This window comes from Solanum pennellii, chromosome 4, assembly GCF_001406875.1.
Source record: "Solanum pennellii chromosome 4, SPENNV200".
Lineage (NCBI taxonomy): Eukaryota > Viridiplantae > Streptophyta > Magnoliopsida > Solanales > Solanaceae > Solanum > Solanum pennellii.
The window spans coordinates 20,297,774-20,313,204 of record NC_028640.1 but is presented as its reverse complement, the minus strand read 5'-3'; the positions used below and the strand labels follow the sequence as shown (position 1 = coordinate 20,313,204).

Below are 15,431 nucleotides of genomic sequence, written 5' to 3'. Positions count from 1 at the left end.
GATTATATTGACCGGAGGAAAGGTATGAGGCACCCCCGTGATTCTAGCACGGTCGCTTTATTAACTTATATTTGGCTAAAATAATCTATTTATTTAATATGGATAAAAGGGTAAAATTGCATTAGTGACTATTTTAAAAAAAAAATTGATTGGCCTAAGAGCGTAACCGCACACAAGACCCTTCTTTTTAGAAAAGAATACACACCAAGGATCGTAACCGAACACATGATGGTATTTGAAGTTTTATTTTATATTTTAAAAAAAACACACAATAATTAATTACTCAATTTTTTTAAAAAAATAATGATGAATATGCATAAAAGAAAATGGTGCAACATATAGACCAAGAAATGATTAGTATTTATTTATTTATTATTATTAAAAATTTCTAACACTTATATTTATTGTTTTACCAAAAGAAAAAAAATTGTCAATTAAGTTTTACTACTAGACAATGACAACAAAAGAAGAAAATTTTTTTTTTTACAAACTTACAATTAAACACTCTTTTAAAATAAAGATATACTAGTTTTACTTTCTTTTTTTGTTGTTGTTATATTGATAAAAATTTAAGAAATAATCAATTTGGTAAAAAAAACTTATATAAAATGATTACCTTGACTTATTTGATAGAAGATTGCAGAATAGCACATTTTCTAATTGTTAGATTATTAAGTCAAATTAGTCAAATTTGTATTTTTACATTGATAGTCAATTCAAATATTTATTTAAGAGAATTTTATTGTTATTTTTAATTTTTTTTTAAAAAAGACCATACTTACATATTTTTTTTGCAGAAATAACCAGATTTATATTTTTCTTTTGTTGCAAAAATGACCAGATTAAACTGTTTTGCAAAAATTACTAGTTTTATATTTTTTATTTTAATTTTTTTTCTTATGTTCTTTTTTCAAAAAGAAAGTTACCAAAAACCAAAAAAAAATTGTGATTGTTATATTTTTATTTTTTTTACTTACTAAAACTAACATTTAAACAAAATATGATTAATAATATATATGTACATCATAATATACACAATCATATGAGAGACACTATAGAATAAACTAATAAAAATATACAAACTAAGTAACATAAGGATAAACATAATAATACGACAATCATAATAAACTTAGCAAAAAAAATAAACAATTTTTCAAAAAAAAAAAACATAAAAAGAACATACACATTAATTCAAGATAACATTGAAATGTAAAAAGAAATACCTAGAGTTGATGACAAGCAAATAATAGAAGCAAATTCAGTTGAATTCCCAAAGACAACCCAAGAGAAATATCTTCTTCTTTTTTAAGAAGAAGAAGAATTTTTTTAAAGTATTTTTTTCTTGCAATTTTCTTTCTATCTTTTTTCCTCTTCCTCTTTTGGAAAAAAGAAGGGGGTTCAAATAGGTGTTCAACATTAAACCTCCCACTTTTCTTGAAAACTTAAGAGTCAATGCATGGATTGGACTCTTTGTTTTCCCAAGGTGACACCCAAGATGGACAATCAATTATTTTTTTAAAGAAAAATCAGATTAATTGAATGATTCATTTTCCCTTTTAGATGACCCATTTACATTATTCATCAATTGAATATAGAAGTTATATGGGTCATTAGAAAATAATAGGCCTAAATGTCATTTAGATGACCCATTTCTTTTATTCATTATTTGAATAAAAGTTAATGGGTCATCTGAAAATAAAAGGCTCAAATGTCATGTAGATGACCCATTTCTTTTATTCATTATTTGAATAATAGCAGATGGGCCATCTGAAATCTAAAATAGGCTCAAATGTTGACTCATTTCCATCAAGACCAAACAAATTAACACACTAACACAAAACCTAAACATCTTAACAATTTTAAAGATCAAACACAACAAAATAATGCAGAAAACAAAAGTAAAAAAAATAAAAAATAGTAAACATAAAACAAAAATAAATAAATAAATAAATAATAATAATACTTCAAGCAACAACATCAACATGATAAATTTCAAGAACATTAATAACACAAGTCCGACATTAAACGACTTATATGGTCAAACGAAAAAAGATAATGATGAATTTGGATAAAGATTGAGAGGGGGGAAAGATTGACATAACTTACGGGTAAATGAAGGTCGTTGGAAAACATTGCCGAAATCTTTTTTGACTGATTTTGAACTTAATATTTATATCAAATGATAGCCCTTGAAGAACTCTACACATTTATGTAAATGGTTTGGGATGGGAATGATCGGAACTTTATAAATTAAGGAAAAAAGTAAATATTCATATTTAGTTTTCCTTAGATCTACGGAGTTTGGCTATAGATATGGATGAAAGGTTTGTAGATTTAGGTAGAGGAGGGTGAAATATTAAAATTTTTAAGATTTTTCCGGCCAAAAAGGTGGTAGCCACCGGGCTGTGGTGGTGGCAGCGGTGGCCGGCCGGCGGCATGGTAGTAAGGGGAAGAATAAAAATAAAGAAAATATCTAAAATTAAAAAAATGCTAATTTTTTTTGAGTTTTGTATTTTTGTTTGGGTCAAATAATAGTCCTTGGACCAAAATATCATGAATGGTTGAGATTCAATCTTGATCATTTCTATTGACCGGGTCAAAATCAATTGGGCCATCAGAATTGATCTAAATCAGCCAAATTTAAACAAAATTGGGTCATTTGAGCTAATAAAATAATAAAAATAAATACCCAAAATACAAATAAAAATAAAATTCCTTACTAAAATATTATAGGAGTAAAATAAACACATCAAAAATTAGGTGTTCATAGCATGCCGCTCTTTGCTTGGAAACAAGAAGAGTTTTCAAGCAAAGAAAGTGAACGAAGTGGCTAATTTTTTACTGTTTCAAACTCCGATGAAGTCATTTTGGAAAAAATGACCGAACATTGCTTCAGAGGTTGCCTACATATCCTTGTTTAAAAGGAAATCAGATCAGTGTAGTTCGAGAAACTTTGATAGCCGAAACTATCAGAAACGGTGGCCAAAAGATTGCTTCATATTGCTTGTCATCATCTACTGCCTATAGTTACAAAGAAAAGAGTTAGAGAACTATGTATCTCTACATTCTAAATGTTACAAGATCCCTAATTGATGTATCTTCTTAGGATCTTGTCTAGATCTTTCACTTGCTCTGTGCATTATCTTTGAGATCGATCTTCATGCTGTCTTGGCGGCTTGCGGTTCAAACTCAAGATCAAAAAATGAAGAACCCATGAAGAATTTGTTTCCTTTATAAAAGAAGAAAACATATGAATCTTTAACTAGGAAGTATAACCCTAGAATGAATAGGTTAAGTGAGGCGTATTGCCCTGAGAGTTCCAAATAAGACGCATTCTCCTAAGATTGGATGTATCCCCAAAATGTGAATAGGGTGTGTATAACCTATGAATGTTGGTGCGTATTGCTCAAGATATGCATATGGTGAGTATTGCCCATGAATAGAGAATTGATTTTTATTGCATGTGAATAAGGACAGGTGTGCACTACACATAAATTCAGATTGATGCGTATTGTACGAAATTCAGACTGGTGCGTATTGCACATGAACACTGGATGGTGTGTATTGCCCATGAATAAAGGATGTGTGCGTATTACATAAAATTCATATTGATGCGTATTGCACATGAATCCAATTGGTGCGTAATGCCCATGAATAAAGGATGTGTGCTTGTTGCACGGAATTCAGATTGGTGAGTATTGCACGAAATTCCAACAGGTGCGTATTGCACATGAACAAAAGATGGTGCGTATTGCCCATGAATAAAGGACGTGTGTTTGTTTCACGGATTTCAGATTGGTGCGTATTGCACGAAATTCAGACAGGTGCGTATTGCACATGAACAAAAGATGGTGTGTATTGCCCATGATTAAAGAACGTGCGCGTATTTCACGGAATTGAGATTGGAGCGTATTTCCCGAAACTCTCGCATTGATAGGCAAAAATGCGAGTAGAATAAGATGAAACAACAAACATTTAAAGACTTTGGAGATCTTCCTTTTTGTGATGTTTCCTTTTTGACTTGTAACCCTGCATTTCTTTTTTCTTTCTGTGTTGAGCAAATGAAAGAGAAAATTGTTAGTTTAAAGTGGTGGTTGGTTGTGGCCTTGATTCTCCAACCACTTGACCATACTCACGACCAATTTCTCCAACTCTACTATAACTCCTTGGTAAAGTGACCTTTGAAGCTCCCTCTTTGTTAACCAAGCGCCTTGATCTTTTGGTACTACCAAATATCATGGTGCGAGTGATGTCCCAAAGAATAATGACCTTCATGAATTTTCAGTGAAGATTTGAGGTGTTTTTAGTCCTTGCTCAATGGCTTGTCAACTCAGATACTCAGCATTACTTTTGGGAACCCGTAGTAAGCTTTGAACTCTTTACTTTATTTCGTCAAGAGATTATATCAAAAAGAGAAAAAAAACAAATACCAAACTTAAGAGTATGAAAGATTGGATCAAGAAGACTATAAACTTAATGAAGTATATTCCTTTAAAAATGAGAAAGACAACTTATCTTGAGGCATATGTCAACTCTGATTGAACCATGACATGCACTTGGACTTGCCCCCTGATCCGTTTGAGTTTTTTAGTTCTCAAAATCTGAGTAATCGTCAATTGATCTATGTGTCGAGAAATGATTATCTTTGCAGATTTCATTCATGATGTTCTCTCCCTTTATCTTAAAGTGTCCGTAGGATTTTCACCTATAAGATAATATTATTATTTTTTTCAACTTATGATGCCTATGAAGGTTTTCACCGATAATTCTCTCTCTCTCTCTCTTTTTTTACTTACTTATGGTACCCCCAAGGGTTATCACTCATAAGTTTTTTTTGTTGCCTTTGATGATTAATATCATTTTCAGATTTGATCAAAAAGTCGGTTGCCAGAATAAACAGAATTACAATTTGACATTGTTCTATATAAAAATAACTAAAACAATGCCCAGTTTACTGTAAATACTGGAAAAATTGTTTTTTATATGACCGAACCCCTAAAGGGTTGCCTACGTATCCTTTCGGAATCAGGTCAAACGTAGTTTAGAATTTTCAATGAGAGATTTTTTTTTAAGAGGTACCTTTGTTCTCTCAACCCCAAACTTGTCACAGAACCTTAGAATGCATTAGATGTAGTATCTTTTGACTGAATCTGCATTACCAATTATGCCCGTGATTTTTCCTTCCACATCAGTAAGGTGCAGGGCTCCTTTTGACAATACTTCCTTGATGAGATATGGACCTTGCCAATTTTGGGCAAACTTTCCCTTGGCTTCTTCTTGGTGCGGGAGAATGCGCTTTAAGACCAGTTGACCTACTTCAAAGTTTCTTGGGTTCACCTTTTTGATGTATACAGGAGACATCCTTTGGTGATAAAGCTGACCAAAACAGACAGTCATCAATCGTTTCTCGTCTATTAATGCGAGTTGCTCTAGTCGTGTTTTGACCCATTCAGTATCTTCAATTTCAGCTTCGACAATAATTAAAAGAGATGGAATTTTGACTTCAGCTGGAATCACAACCTCAGTTCCATACACTAACAAATAATAAGTTGCACCAATCGAGGTGTGCACTGTTGTGCGATATCCTAAAAGTGCAAAAGGAAGCTTCTCATGCCATTGTCTAGTACCTTGAACCATCCTTCTTAGAATCTTTTTGATATTCTTGTTGGCTACCTCCAAAGCTCCGTTGGCTTTTGGTCGGTATGGAGTAGATTGTGGTGCACAATTTTGAACAGCTCACATACCTCCTTCATCAGATTACTATTGAGGTTTGCAGCATTATCTGTGATGATAGCTCTTGGTATACCAAATCGACAAATAATGTTTGAATGAACAAAATCCACGACCGTCTTCTTAGTGACTGCTTTGAAAGTTATCGCCTCCACTCATTTGGTGAAGTAATCAATTGCAACCAAAATGAATCGATGTCCATTAGAGGCTTTTGGCTCAATTGGTCCGATTACATCCATTCCCCATGCAACAAAGGGCCAAGGAGAAGCCATGGGGTGCAACTCTGAATGAGGTGAATGAATGAGATCACCATGGATTTGACATTATTTTCACAAAGTGAAAGAAATCCCTTTCCATGGTAAGCCAATAATACCCCGCCCGAAGTATCTTTTTTTGCAAGGACATATCCGTTCATGTGTGGTCCACATACCCCAGCGTGCACTTCATTCATAATTTTCTCGACTTCTTCAGCATCCACACATCTCAATAAATTCAGATCAGGAGTTCGTGTATATAAAACATCCCCGCTCAAAAAGAAACCATTAGCCAGACGTCTAATAGTTCTTTTTTGGCTTCTGTTGGCATGTTCGGGGCATCTCCATGTCTTCAAAAAATTCTTGATATCTGAGTACCATGGATCACCATCAGGTTATTCTTCCACTGAATTACAATAGCCATGTTGGTTCCTAACTTAAATCTCTAATGGGGTGATGTAAGTGTTTCCAGGATAGGGAAGCATTGAGGCCAAAGTAGACAAGGCATCGGCCAAATCATTATGAAACCTTGGGATGTATCTAAACTCGATGTACATGAGCCTTTTGCTAAGATCTTCCACACATTGTCTGTCGAAAGGAGCATGAGGTCTCGAGTTTTCCATTCGCCTTTAACTTGTTGGATAAGCAAATCAGACTCTCCCAACACAATTAATTCTTGCACACCCAAATCTATTGCCATATTTAGACCCATGATGCAAGCTTCATACTCAGTCGTGTTTTTGTACAAAAGAAGCGAAGTCGAGTTGTTGCAGGGTAATGTTTCCCTGTGGGCGATATTAAAATTGCCCCAATCCCTGTGCCTTTTGTGTTGGTTGCTCCATCAAATTACAATTGCCAGGCTTGATTTCCATTTGAACCTACTTCCTCAATTGAGTTAATATCATCATCTGGAAAATATGTATCCAATGGTTCAGAATCACCATCGACTGGGTTCTCTACCAAGTGGTCTGCCAAAGCTTGGGCTTTCATTGCAGTGCGAGTCACATATTTAATGTCAAATTTAGTGAGCAAAATTTGCCATTTTGCAAGTCTGCCAGTTAGCATTGGCTTCTGAAAGATGTACTTTAAAGGATCCATCCTTGATATTAGGTCAGTTGTGTAGGACAATAAGTAATGCCTTAAATTTTGAGCTACCCAAGTTATGGCGCAACACGTCCTTTCCAAAAGGGTGTACTTGACCTCATAATTAGTGAATTTCTTGCTCAAGTAGTAGATAGCCTGCTCCCTCCTTCATGTAGAATCATGTTGACCGAGAATACACCCAAAGGAATTATCTGTTACTGAAAGATATAGAAAGAGAGGCCTGTCAGGTTCAGGCGGTACCAACACGGGAGTGTTGGACAAATACTCCTTGATTTTTTCAACGCTCGTTGACAATCTTCTGTCCATCTGTTAGCAGCTTCCTTCTTCAGAAGTTTGAAAATTGGCTCACATGTGGTTGTGAGTTGAGCAATAAACTTGCTGATGTAGTTCAACCTCCCAAGTAGACTCATGACTTTGGTCTTATTTTTCGGGGATGGCAAATCTCGAATGGCTTTTATTTTAGAGGGATCCAATTTGATTCCCCTTCTAATGACAATAAAACCCAGAAGTTTTCCAAATGGAACTCCGAATGCACATTTTGCTGGATTAAGCTTGAGGTCATATCTTCGCACTCTTTCCAAGAATTTTCTCAGATTATGCACATGATCAACTTTGTTTTAGACTTGATGATTACGTCGTTAATGTATACTTCAATTTCTTTATGCATCATATCATGGAACATGGTGGTCATATCCCTAATGTAAGTCGCCCAAGCATTTTTAAGACCAAATGGCATAACCTTGTAGCAATAAGTTCCCCATGGAGTGGTGAAAGCAGTTTTCTCAGCATCCTCTTCAAACATCAAGATTTGATGATACCCCGCATAACAGTCCACAAAAGATTGTATCTTATGTTTTTCACAATTATCAACTAGGATGTGGATATTTGGCAATGGAAAGTTGTCTTTTGGACTAGCCTTGTTCAAATCCCGACAGTCAACACAAACTCTTGTCCTTCCATCCTTTTTCGGCACAAGAACAACATTTGCCAACCAAGTAGTGTAACAAATAACTTTGATCACCTTTGCATTCAGTTGTTTCATTATTTCTTTCTTGATTTTTTCACTCACGTCCGGTTTTAATTTCCTTCTTTTCTGTTGGACGGGTGGAAAATGAGGATAAACGGGCAACTTATGAACCACTAAATCAACACTCAAACGTGGCATGTCGTCATAGGAAAAAGCAAATACATCTTTGTATTCAAACAAAAGTTGTATTATTGCCTCTCTAATTTCCTGATTAATATGTTAACTTATTTTTATTTCCATAACATCCTCAAAACTTCCCAAATTGATTGTCTCAGTTTCACTAAGATTAGGCTTCGATTTGTGCTCAAACTGTTCCAGTTCCCTATTAATTTCCCTAAAATCCTCTTCTTCATCATATTCCACCTCTTGACTTGGTGATTTAAGAATAAACAACTTTTTGAAATCATGGAGTGAATTCCGCATGTATGTCATGTTATCAAAGCCGGCATTTACAGAACTGAAAAATAGAGAATAAGAATTAACGAAGGAAAAAAGACAAAATTTTACTATGAAACTGAAATTTCATTTCATTGACATCAAGAATGGACAGAAGGGTTGACAATAACAAAATACTTTGAACTATTCGGGCCACAACCCTAAGAATAACAAAATACAAAAGATTAGCAAAACAAACTACCACGACTCCTTCCTTATGGGGAAAGGAGTGGCTTCCCAATTGCTTAACTCGACACCTGAGCCAACGAGCTGCATATTCGCATGACTTGTACATTACCAACTTGGACCATATTTACTTCACAAAACAACTAATTGAGATCCTCAATAACTTCTTCAATGTCTTCAAGAGTGAATGAATCTTTCAATTCTGGACCCTGAGGTTTGATAAAAAAAATGAGAAATATGGGGAATTGGTTGTGGCAACGACCAATCAATCCTTTTGTGGTTCTTAGCTTTATATCCATTTCTCTTGCTTTGATTGTATCCGAGGCCATAGGTGCCTTGGTTTCCTAAGAGAGTAATGGGATCCACGATTCCCTGAAAATATACTCCCAAACCTTTACCGGGTTGATAACCATATTTGAGCATCGTCGTTGTTACCAATGAAGAGGAAGAAGTGATACATGATTGGATGATAGATTCTCTTTCTTTAAAGCGATCGACTGATACAACCTCAAAAGACTGGTAAACAACAAAATCACATCCTTCCTTTGCCTCAATGTATGGGACAGATGGATCTCTGTAAATAGGTGAATAATCTTCCCCATGACCAATGATTTCCTATTGTTGTATTCAAACTCTACAACTTGATGTAGAGTTGATGGGACGGCTCGAGCCATGTGGATCCATGGCCTCCCTAGTCGAAAATTATAAGTTGTTTCCATATCCATTACTTGGAACACAATCATAAAGACTACTGGCCCAATTTTCAAGTTTAACTTGATTTCACCAATGGTATCCCTCCTTGAGCTGTCATAAGCTCGCACAAATACATTACTGGGGCGAATTTTGTCAATGTTAACTTTCAAGCTTTGCTGCGTAGAAAGAGGACATATGTCTACCCCTGACCCTCCATCAATCATGACCCTCTTTATATAGTAACCTTCACATGTCACTGTAAGATACAAAGCTTTGTTGTGTCCAGCTCCCTCCTTGGGCAACTCATCATTAGTAAAAGTGATGGAATTTGACTCGAAGACGCGCTTGGTCATATTCTCTAACTGATTTACTGTGGTCTCTTTTGGCACATGTGCTTCATTCAAAACCTTATTCAACACAAGACTGTGTGCTTCTGAGTGAAAAAGTAGAGACAACAGTGAAATCTGTGCAGGTGTCTTCTTCAATTGTTCCACGACAGAGTTATCTGGAACCTTAAGCTTTTTTAGAAATTCTACATTTTCTTCCTCAGTAACTGGTTTCTTTAGTGGTACTTGGATATTTTCAGTCATCTTCCCTTTTCTTAATTCTTCTGGAGAATAAAATCTTCCAGAACGTGTCAAACCCCCCGCATCATCAACTTCTTTGACAATATCCTTTCCTCGATAAACCACTGCGGTTTTGTTATAGTTCCAAGGGACAGTCTTTGAATCAATTACTGGAAGTTGTTGAACGGGCTTAACAAAAATAGGCTCTTTCAACTTGGTAAAGCAACTTTGGTCATGTTGTGTTAAGGAAAAGCGTTTTGATACATACAACTTTGGCATAGCTGCTCGAACTTCAATCCCCTTTGAAACCCCCGGGACGCACAAGAATTTGGTGTCAAGATTGACACCTTTCACACTCAGAGATGCAACTGGTTCTAAACTCTTCATTGACTTGTCTTCTTCTCCAATCTTCCTAAACAACTTTCCCATTTTGCTGAGGAGTTTGTACTCTTGATCATCAAACCATACCCATTAAGTTGTTTTCAGCTGGAAGTGGGTTATTGGTCACATTGGGAGTGTTTTGATCATCTCTCACAACAACAACTGCATGCTCGATCATCTTCTCTAATGCTCCCTTCAAGGTGCAACAATTATTAGTGTTGTGTCCTGGGGCTCCTGAATGGTTTTCACATCTTTCATTGGCTTGGAAAACTAGAGAATTTGGATTCAGACGATGTGGTAGGATACACTCAATCGCTCCTATCTTTCTTAAATTTTGAAACAAATTGGAGTACGACTCTCCCAATGGAGTGAATTTCTTTTTCTCTGCTTGATTTTGAGCATAATTCCGCATAAGAGGAGAGTTGTAAGAGACCTGATAGGATGGCCGTTGCAGGCAAAAGTTTCATTAAGATGGGGCCCGAAAATGTGGTCGATTGGGAGGATGCACATATGACTGAGCATTTAAGACCGTGTACGGAGATGGAGATACAGGATATTGAGGGGCATAAGGGTAATAATGCTGAGGATAGCTAAGTCGTCCCTGAACTGATGTGTAAGGACAATTCGACTTTCTCTAAGCTCCCCTTGACCCTGATGCCAGTGAAATAACTTCCTCTTTCATTTTACCATTTCCAAAACTTGTTGAACCACCTTGAATGGCCTGTGTGGTAGCTTTGATTGCTGCCTGGCTCACGATCCTTCCTGTTTTGAGACCATTTTCGACCAGTTCCGCAATTTTGATTGCTGTGTGAAACGGTATTCGCAATGCGGCTGTGAGGTGGTGGAAGTAGTCAGGATCTTGAGCCTCTATGAAGATATCAACCAATTCTTGCTCATTTAATAGGGGCTTGACTCGGACTGCTTGTTCCGTCCATTTGATCGCATATTCTCTGAAGCTTTCACTTGGTTTTTTTCTTGTATTGGAGAGTGTATTATGATCTGGCATAATGTCGACATTGTACTGAAATTGTCTAACAAAATCTTGAGCCATATCATCCCATATGTGCTAGTGGAAATCTCTTGGTCTATAAACCATTCTAAGGCAACATCAGTCAGGCTCTCACCAAAATAAGCCATGATCAATTCTTGTTTACCCCCTGCGCGCCGAAGTTGATTAAAGTATCTCTTAAGGTGGGCTATAGGATCACTGTGTTCATCATACTTATCAAACTTAGGGGTTTTGAACCCAGGTGGAAGGTGGACATTTGGGAACATACATAAGTCTTTGAATGCAAAACTTTTGTGCCCTCCTAACCCTTGCATGCTTTTCATGTGTTGCTCGATGCTTTTCATTTTTTTCAACATTTCTTCATGCTCTGAGCCTAGAGTGGGCCTCTCCACTTCAATGGGGAAGCCAAATTGAATAGAGTTAGGGCCCACAAATGCTATCCTACGAGTATAGTACTTCTCCGAATGAGTGGTGAACTGTCCCTCTTGAGCAGCTCTTTGCGTCACAATCGATTGTGGGAGTGTATAGACCGGTGCAGCTGTTGTGACAGTGGGAGTATTCTTAAATGTCATGCCTTGAGGACGTGTTGTTGATGGACCGGCCCCACAATTATCAAATGGACCATACCCTTGAGGGAAAAAAGGTTCTGATATTGGGACCTGAGAAGATGAAGATCGGATACTAGTGATCTCAGGAAAATCAGGAATACACATTGGTGGTTCTTGTCCATAGTCCCAGGCTTGCCACAATTATGCCATAATATGTCTCAACGTCCGATTTTCTTCAACAATGACTGTCTCTCTTGGTGTTGAATCAATCGGAGTATCCGCTAGATTCACCATAGTTTCAGTAATGGTTGTCATTGAAGCTCTTACCTTATACCTTGTAAAGTACGGGTGCTCTGCAAGTTTACCACAAACCAACCACCGAAAGCTAACTTGAGTTGATGTGAAATGAACAAACTTGTTAGGGGTTAGACAATTTTATAAATCAATCACACACTTCTTAATCACATAGTAACATGGGTTCAGAAGGTCATTGTTTCATCCCATCTTTGCTTTGCTTATTGTTTTTTTTTTTTTGGAAAAAGAAAAAGTATTGAAAAAGAAATTATGATCGGACCCTTTGGAGGTTGCCTATGTATCATGTTACTGCATGAATCGGATCATTACGTAGTTCAAAGATTTAGACAACTCAGAAAGATTAATTTGGAATTCATTCGCCAAAAGTTCAAGAAAACAAAAAAATCAAAAGGTTTAAACACAACCCAGATCAACATAATATCCTTAAATACCAAAATTTAAATTGAAAACCAAGTCTTTCAACAAAATGAAACGAACAAAATAAAACACGAAAACTTCGCTTCAATCTTCATCACTTTCTTGGGGCTTTCTATTTCCTCCCAAGGTCACATACAAATTCAGCAACACCTTCGGCAGATGGGGACCAATGGTCCGTGCTTGCTCATCCACTTCTTGATCATTCATACGACGCTGATTTTTAATAACATATGAGGTTTGCTCTGCCAGTTGATGAACTTGAAGTCTAGCCCTTCCCATGTTTTGATGACAGTCATTTGCCAAAGCCTGATTATTAACCAAAATTATTCCTCAAGACGGCCTCTCGCCTTTCTGCTACTTCAAGTTGTTGGCGGAGTGTTGCTCTCTCGATGATCAGATGTCTTTTCCCCTCTTCGATATCAACATAATGACTAATTTTTCTCTTACATTCTTCTAACTGATGCACCCAACACGATCTTTCTTTCTTGAATTTTTCCTTATGCCGCTTAAGTTCTCCCTTTTGATAGTGCACGACCTGTTCGGATGCCACTAAGTCCCTCTTCGATCGAGAGATCTCAAAACTCTGCTCCTTTTTTATTTTTCGTGCCAAGTAGATTCTACTAAGCAATTCTTTCTCCAACCGGGCTAATCTTCCCTCTGAATGCTTCAATTCTCCTTCCATATCTTGCAAGTCTAACTTGTGATTTTTTCCTCTTTGGACCTGTACTTCTTGCCTTGCAATGGTTGCTTTGGACTTCTCCAACTCTTTTTTCAAATGTCTTATAATATGTTGATCTCTTCTTTTTCTGCTGGATCCTACGGGAGTGTCACCAAATGTCATTGGATCACGAAACCACGATAGGTACCCAGGAACAACCTTCCTTTATCTTTCTCCACAACCATTTCACTAAGCTCAAAAATAATACTCCCGTACCAAATCTTCATAATCTCTTCGCTATTAAAAGCAAAACCTCGTGGAGTGTCATATGCAAACCTACTCATATTATCATTGGGTGGAAATTTTTAAACTCTGACTAGTTAACGCATAACCCGAAGTGGGGCATACGGTTGAACACATCTAAGACCAATCAAGACAAGAAATGAGATACCACTAGACATGCAAATGATATCCTTATCTGGGAACCAGTAATAATTCCACACTATTTCATCAGATGTGATCACTAAAAGTTTTTCTTCACACGCTATGATTCCTTCGGGAAAATCAATTTCGGCTTCCCTTTCCTTATGAGAGGAAACATATTTGCACCAATCTAGAGTAAACCTAGGTGCACGATCATGGTGATAAAGGTGTTCCAAAAACCATATTTGGAGCAAAATATTACAGCCTTCAAAGTACATTTGCCCACTTAAACTTTTAGTCAATGCACGAAACATATCTGCCAGGATCATTGGAATAATAGTTGGACTTTCCATTGTGGTCAACGCCTTCACCACACAAGCCAGAAGAATGTCAATATGCTTGTCCCTTTTGGGGAAAATAATGAGCCCCAAAAATGCGACCATAAAAGCAAAACATCCATTTGCCTTCCAAGCCTCTTCCCCCCCTTGATTACTCAACTGGTTTCGATATTTCTTGAATCCATCCCTTTGGCCGTATCTCTGGTATAGAAAGTCCAATGGGACCCACCAATTTTTCAAACTCTCTTTTCTATTTGATTAATCTTGAGCAGTTCCAGAAATTTTTTGGCATCAACATGATTCAGAATTATGGGTCTTTTATTGCGTAGATCAGCACCTCGTACAGTAGACCCCTTCCCCCATGAAGCCGGCAATTTCTTCCAAAGTTGGTGTCATCTCACAGTCAGAAAAACAAAATACATTATTTTTGGGATCCCAAAAAGGAATCAATGCCTCGACCACATCCCTTCTAGGGTCAATCTCCATAAGATGCACTAAATGCCCCAAGTGACCTTTAATCTTTTTTTCTCATGACTTCCCATGTCTGTCCACCATTGCCACAAATCTTTTGGTATAGTATCTACGAACATGAACTCTTAAATTTCTTCGCTTCTAGGCCTTTTTGAACCTTGTCCTTTGGTCGATGGTGCTATTTGTACCTTCAAATAGAATCCAATAAAGGTTTTTATGAAAAACTCTAACAAAGTGAAGAAAGAAAAGAAAAAAAATAGTAATTTTTACAAACACCGAACCCGAGAAGGGATGCCTACGTATCTCTTTTTAGTGAGAATCAGGTGTGCATAGTTTATATAAGAAAAACTTATCTTGGGAAGACTACCCCTTTTATTTTGAACTTTTTTTAAAAAAAAATTTAAACTCACAAAGCTATTTTGAAGATGGTCAACAATGTCAAGGCCTTCTGAACCAACTATTTTTACATAGCATATAAAATGAACATTTTGGTCTAGCATGGGTACATATCTTAAATTTCGCTATGTCAAATGTACATGATGAAAGAAAAAAAACAGCATACCTGAGACATTTTATCTAGGTTTAACATTTATGAAGGCATCTAGACTGGCTTACTCGAGCGGACAACTCGAGTCGGAGAGGGTCAACGTACCGGTAGCAGAGCTATTCTGACTTAACTGGTGGTCCGACCCCGCCTAACATGTGTGACAACCTAGAATTAGAAGCATAACCGCACACTGACTCATCCTAGGCAGAAGTCCTGTGGAGCGTAACGTACACACAGTGCATAACAAAAATTATAGAGACTCAAAGGGTGTGTGAGAGAAATACTTTATATACAATATAATATCAAAACAATGAATTGCTGAAATAACA

At 36.7% G+C, this 15,431-nt stretch overlaps 2 protein-coding genes across 2 annotated transcripts; both read right to left on the bottom strand.

Annotated features, from left to right (window-relative positions):
• Positions 1 to 5,124: 5,124 nt before the first annotated feature.
• LOC107016570 lies at positions 5,125 to 5,637 on the bottom strand. Its single transcript, XM_015217001.1, has one exon. It carries the CDS (start codon positions 5,635 to 5,637, stop codon positions 5,125 to 5,127), a length of 513 nt encoding a protein of 170 aa, XP_015072487.1.
• Positions 5,638 to 11,010: 5,373 nt separating this feature from the next.
• On the bottom strand, positions 11,011 to 12,098 carry LOC107016569. Its single transcript, XM_015217000.1, has 2 exons — positions 11,484 to 12,098; positions 11,011 to 11,397 (listed from the first exon to the last, which is right to left on the bottom strand). Exons 1-2 carry the CDS (start codon positions 12,096 to 12,098, stop codon positions 11,011 to 11,013), a joined length of 1,002 nt encoding a protein of 333 aa, XP_015072486.1.
• Positions 12,099 to 15,431: the final 3,333 nt, after the last annotated feature.

Coding starts and splice junctions, on each gene's coding strand:
- LOC107016570 (XM_015217001.1), bottom strand. CDS start 5,637: ATGGTTCAAGGTACTAGACAATGGCATGAGAAGCTTCCTTTTGCACTT.
- LOC107016569 (XM_015217000.1), bottom strand. CDS start 12,098: ATGTGTATTCCTGATTTTCCTGAGATCACTAGTATCCGATCTTCATCT. Junction 11,398..11,483: donor TTGGTGAGAGCCTGACTGAT/GTTGCCTTAGAA, acceptor AGACAATTTCAG/TACAATGTCGACATTATGCC.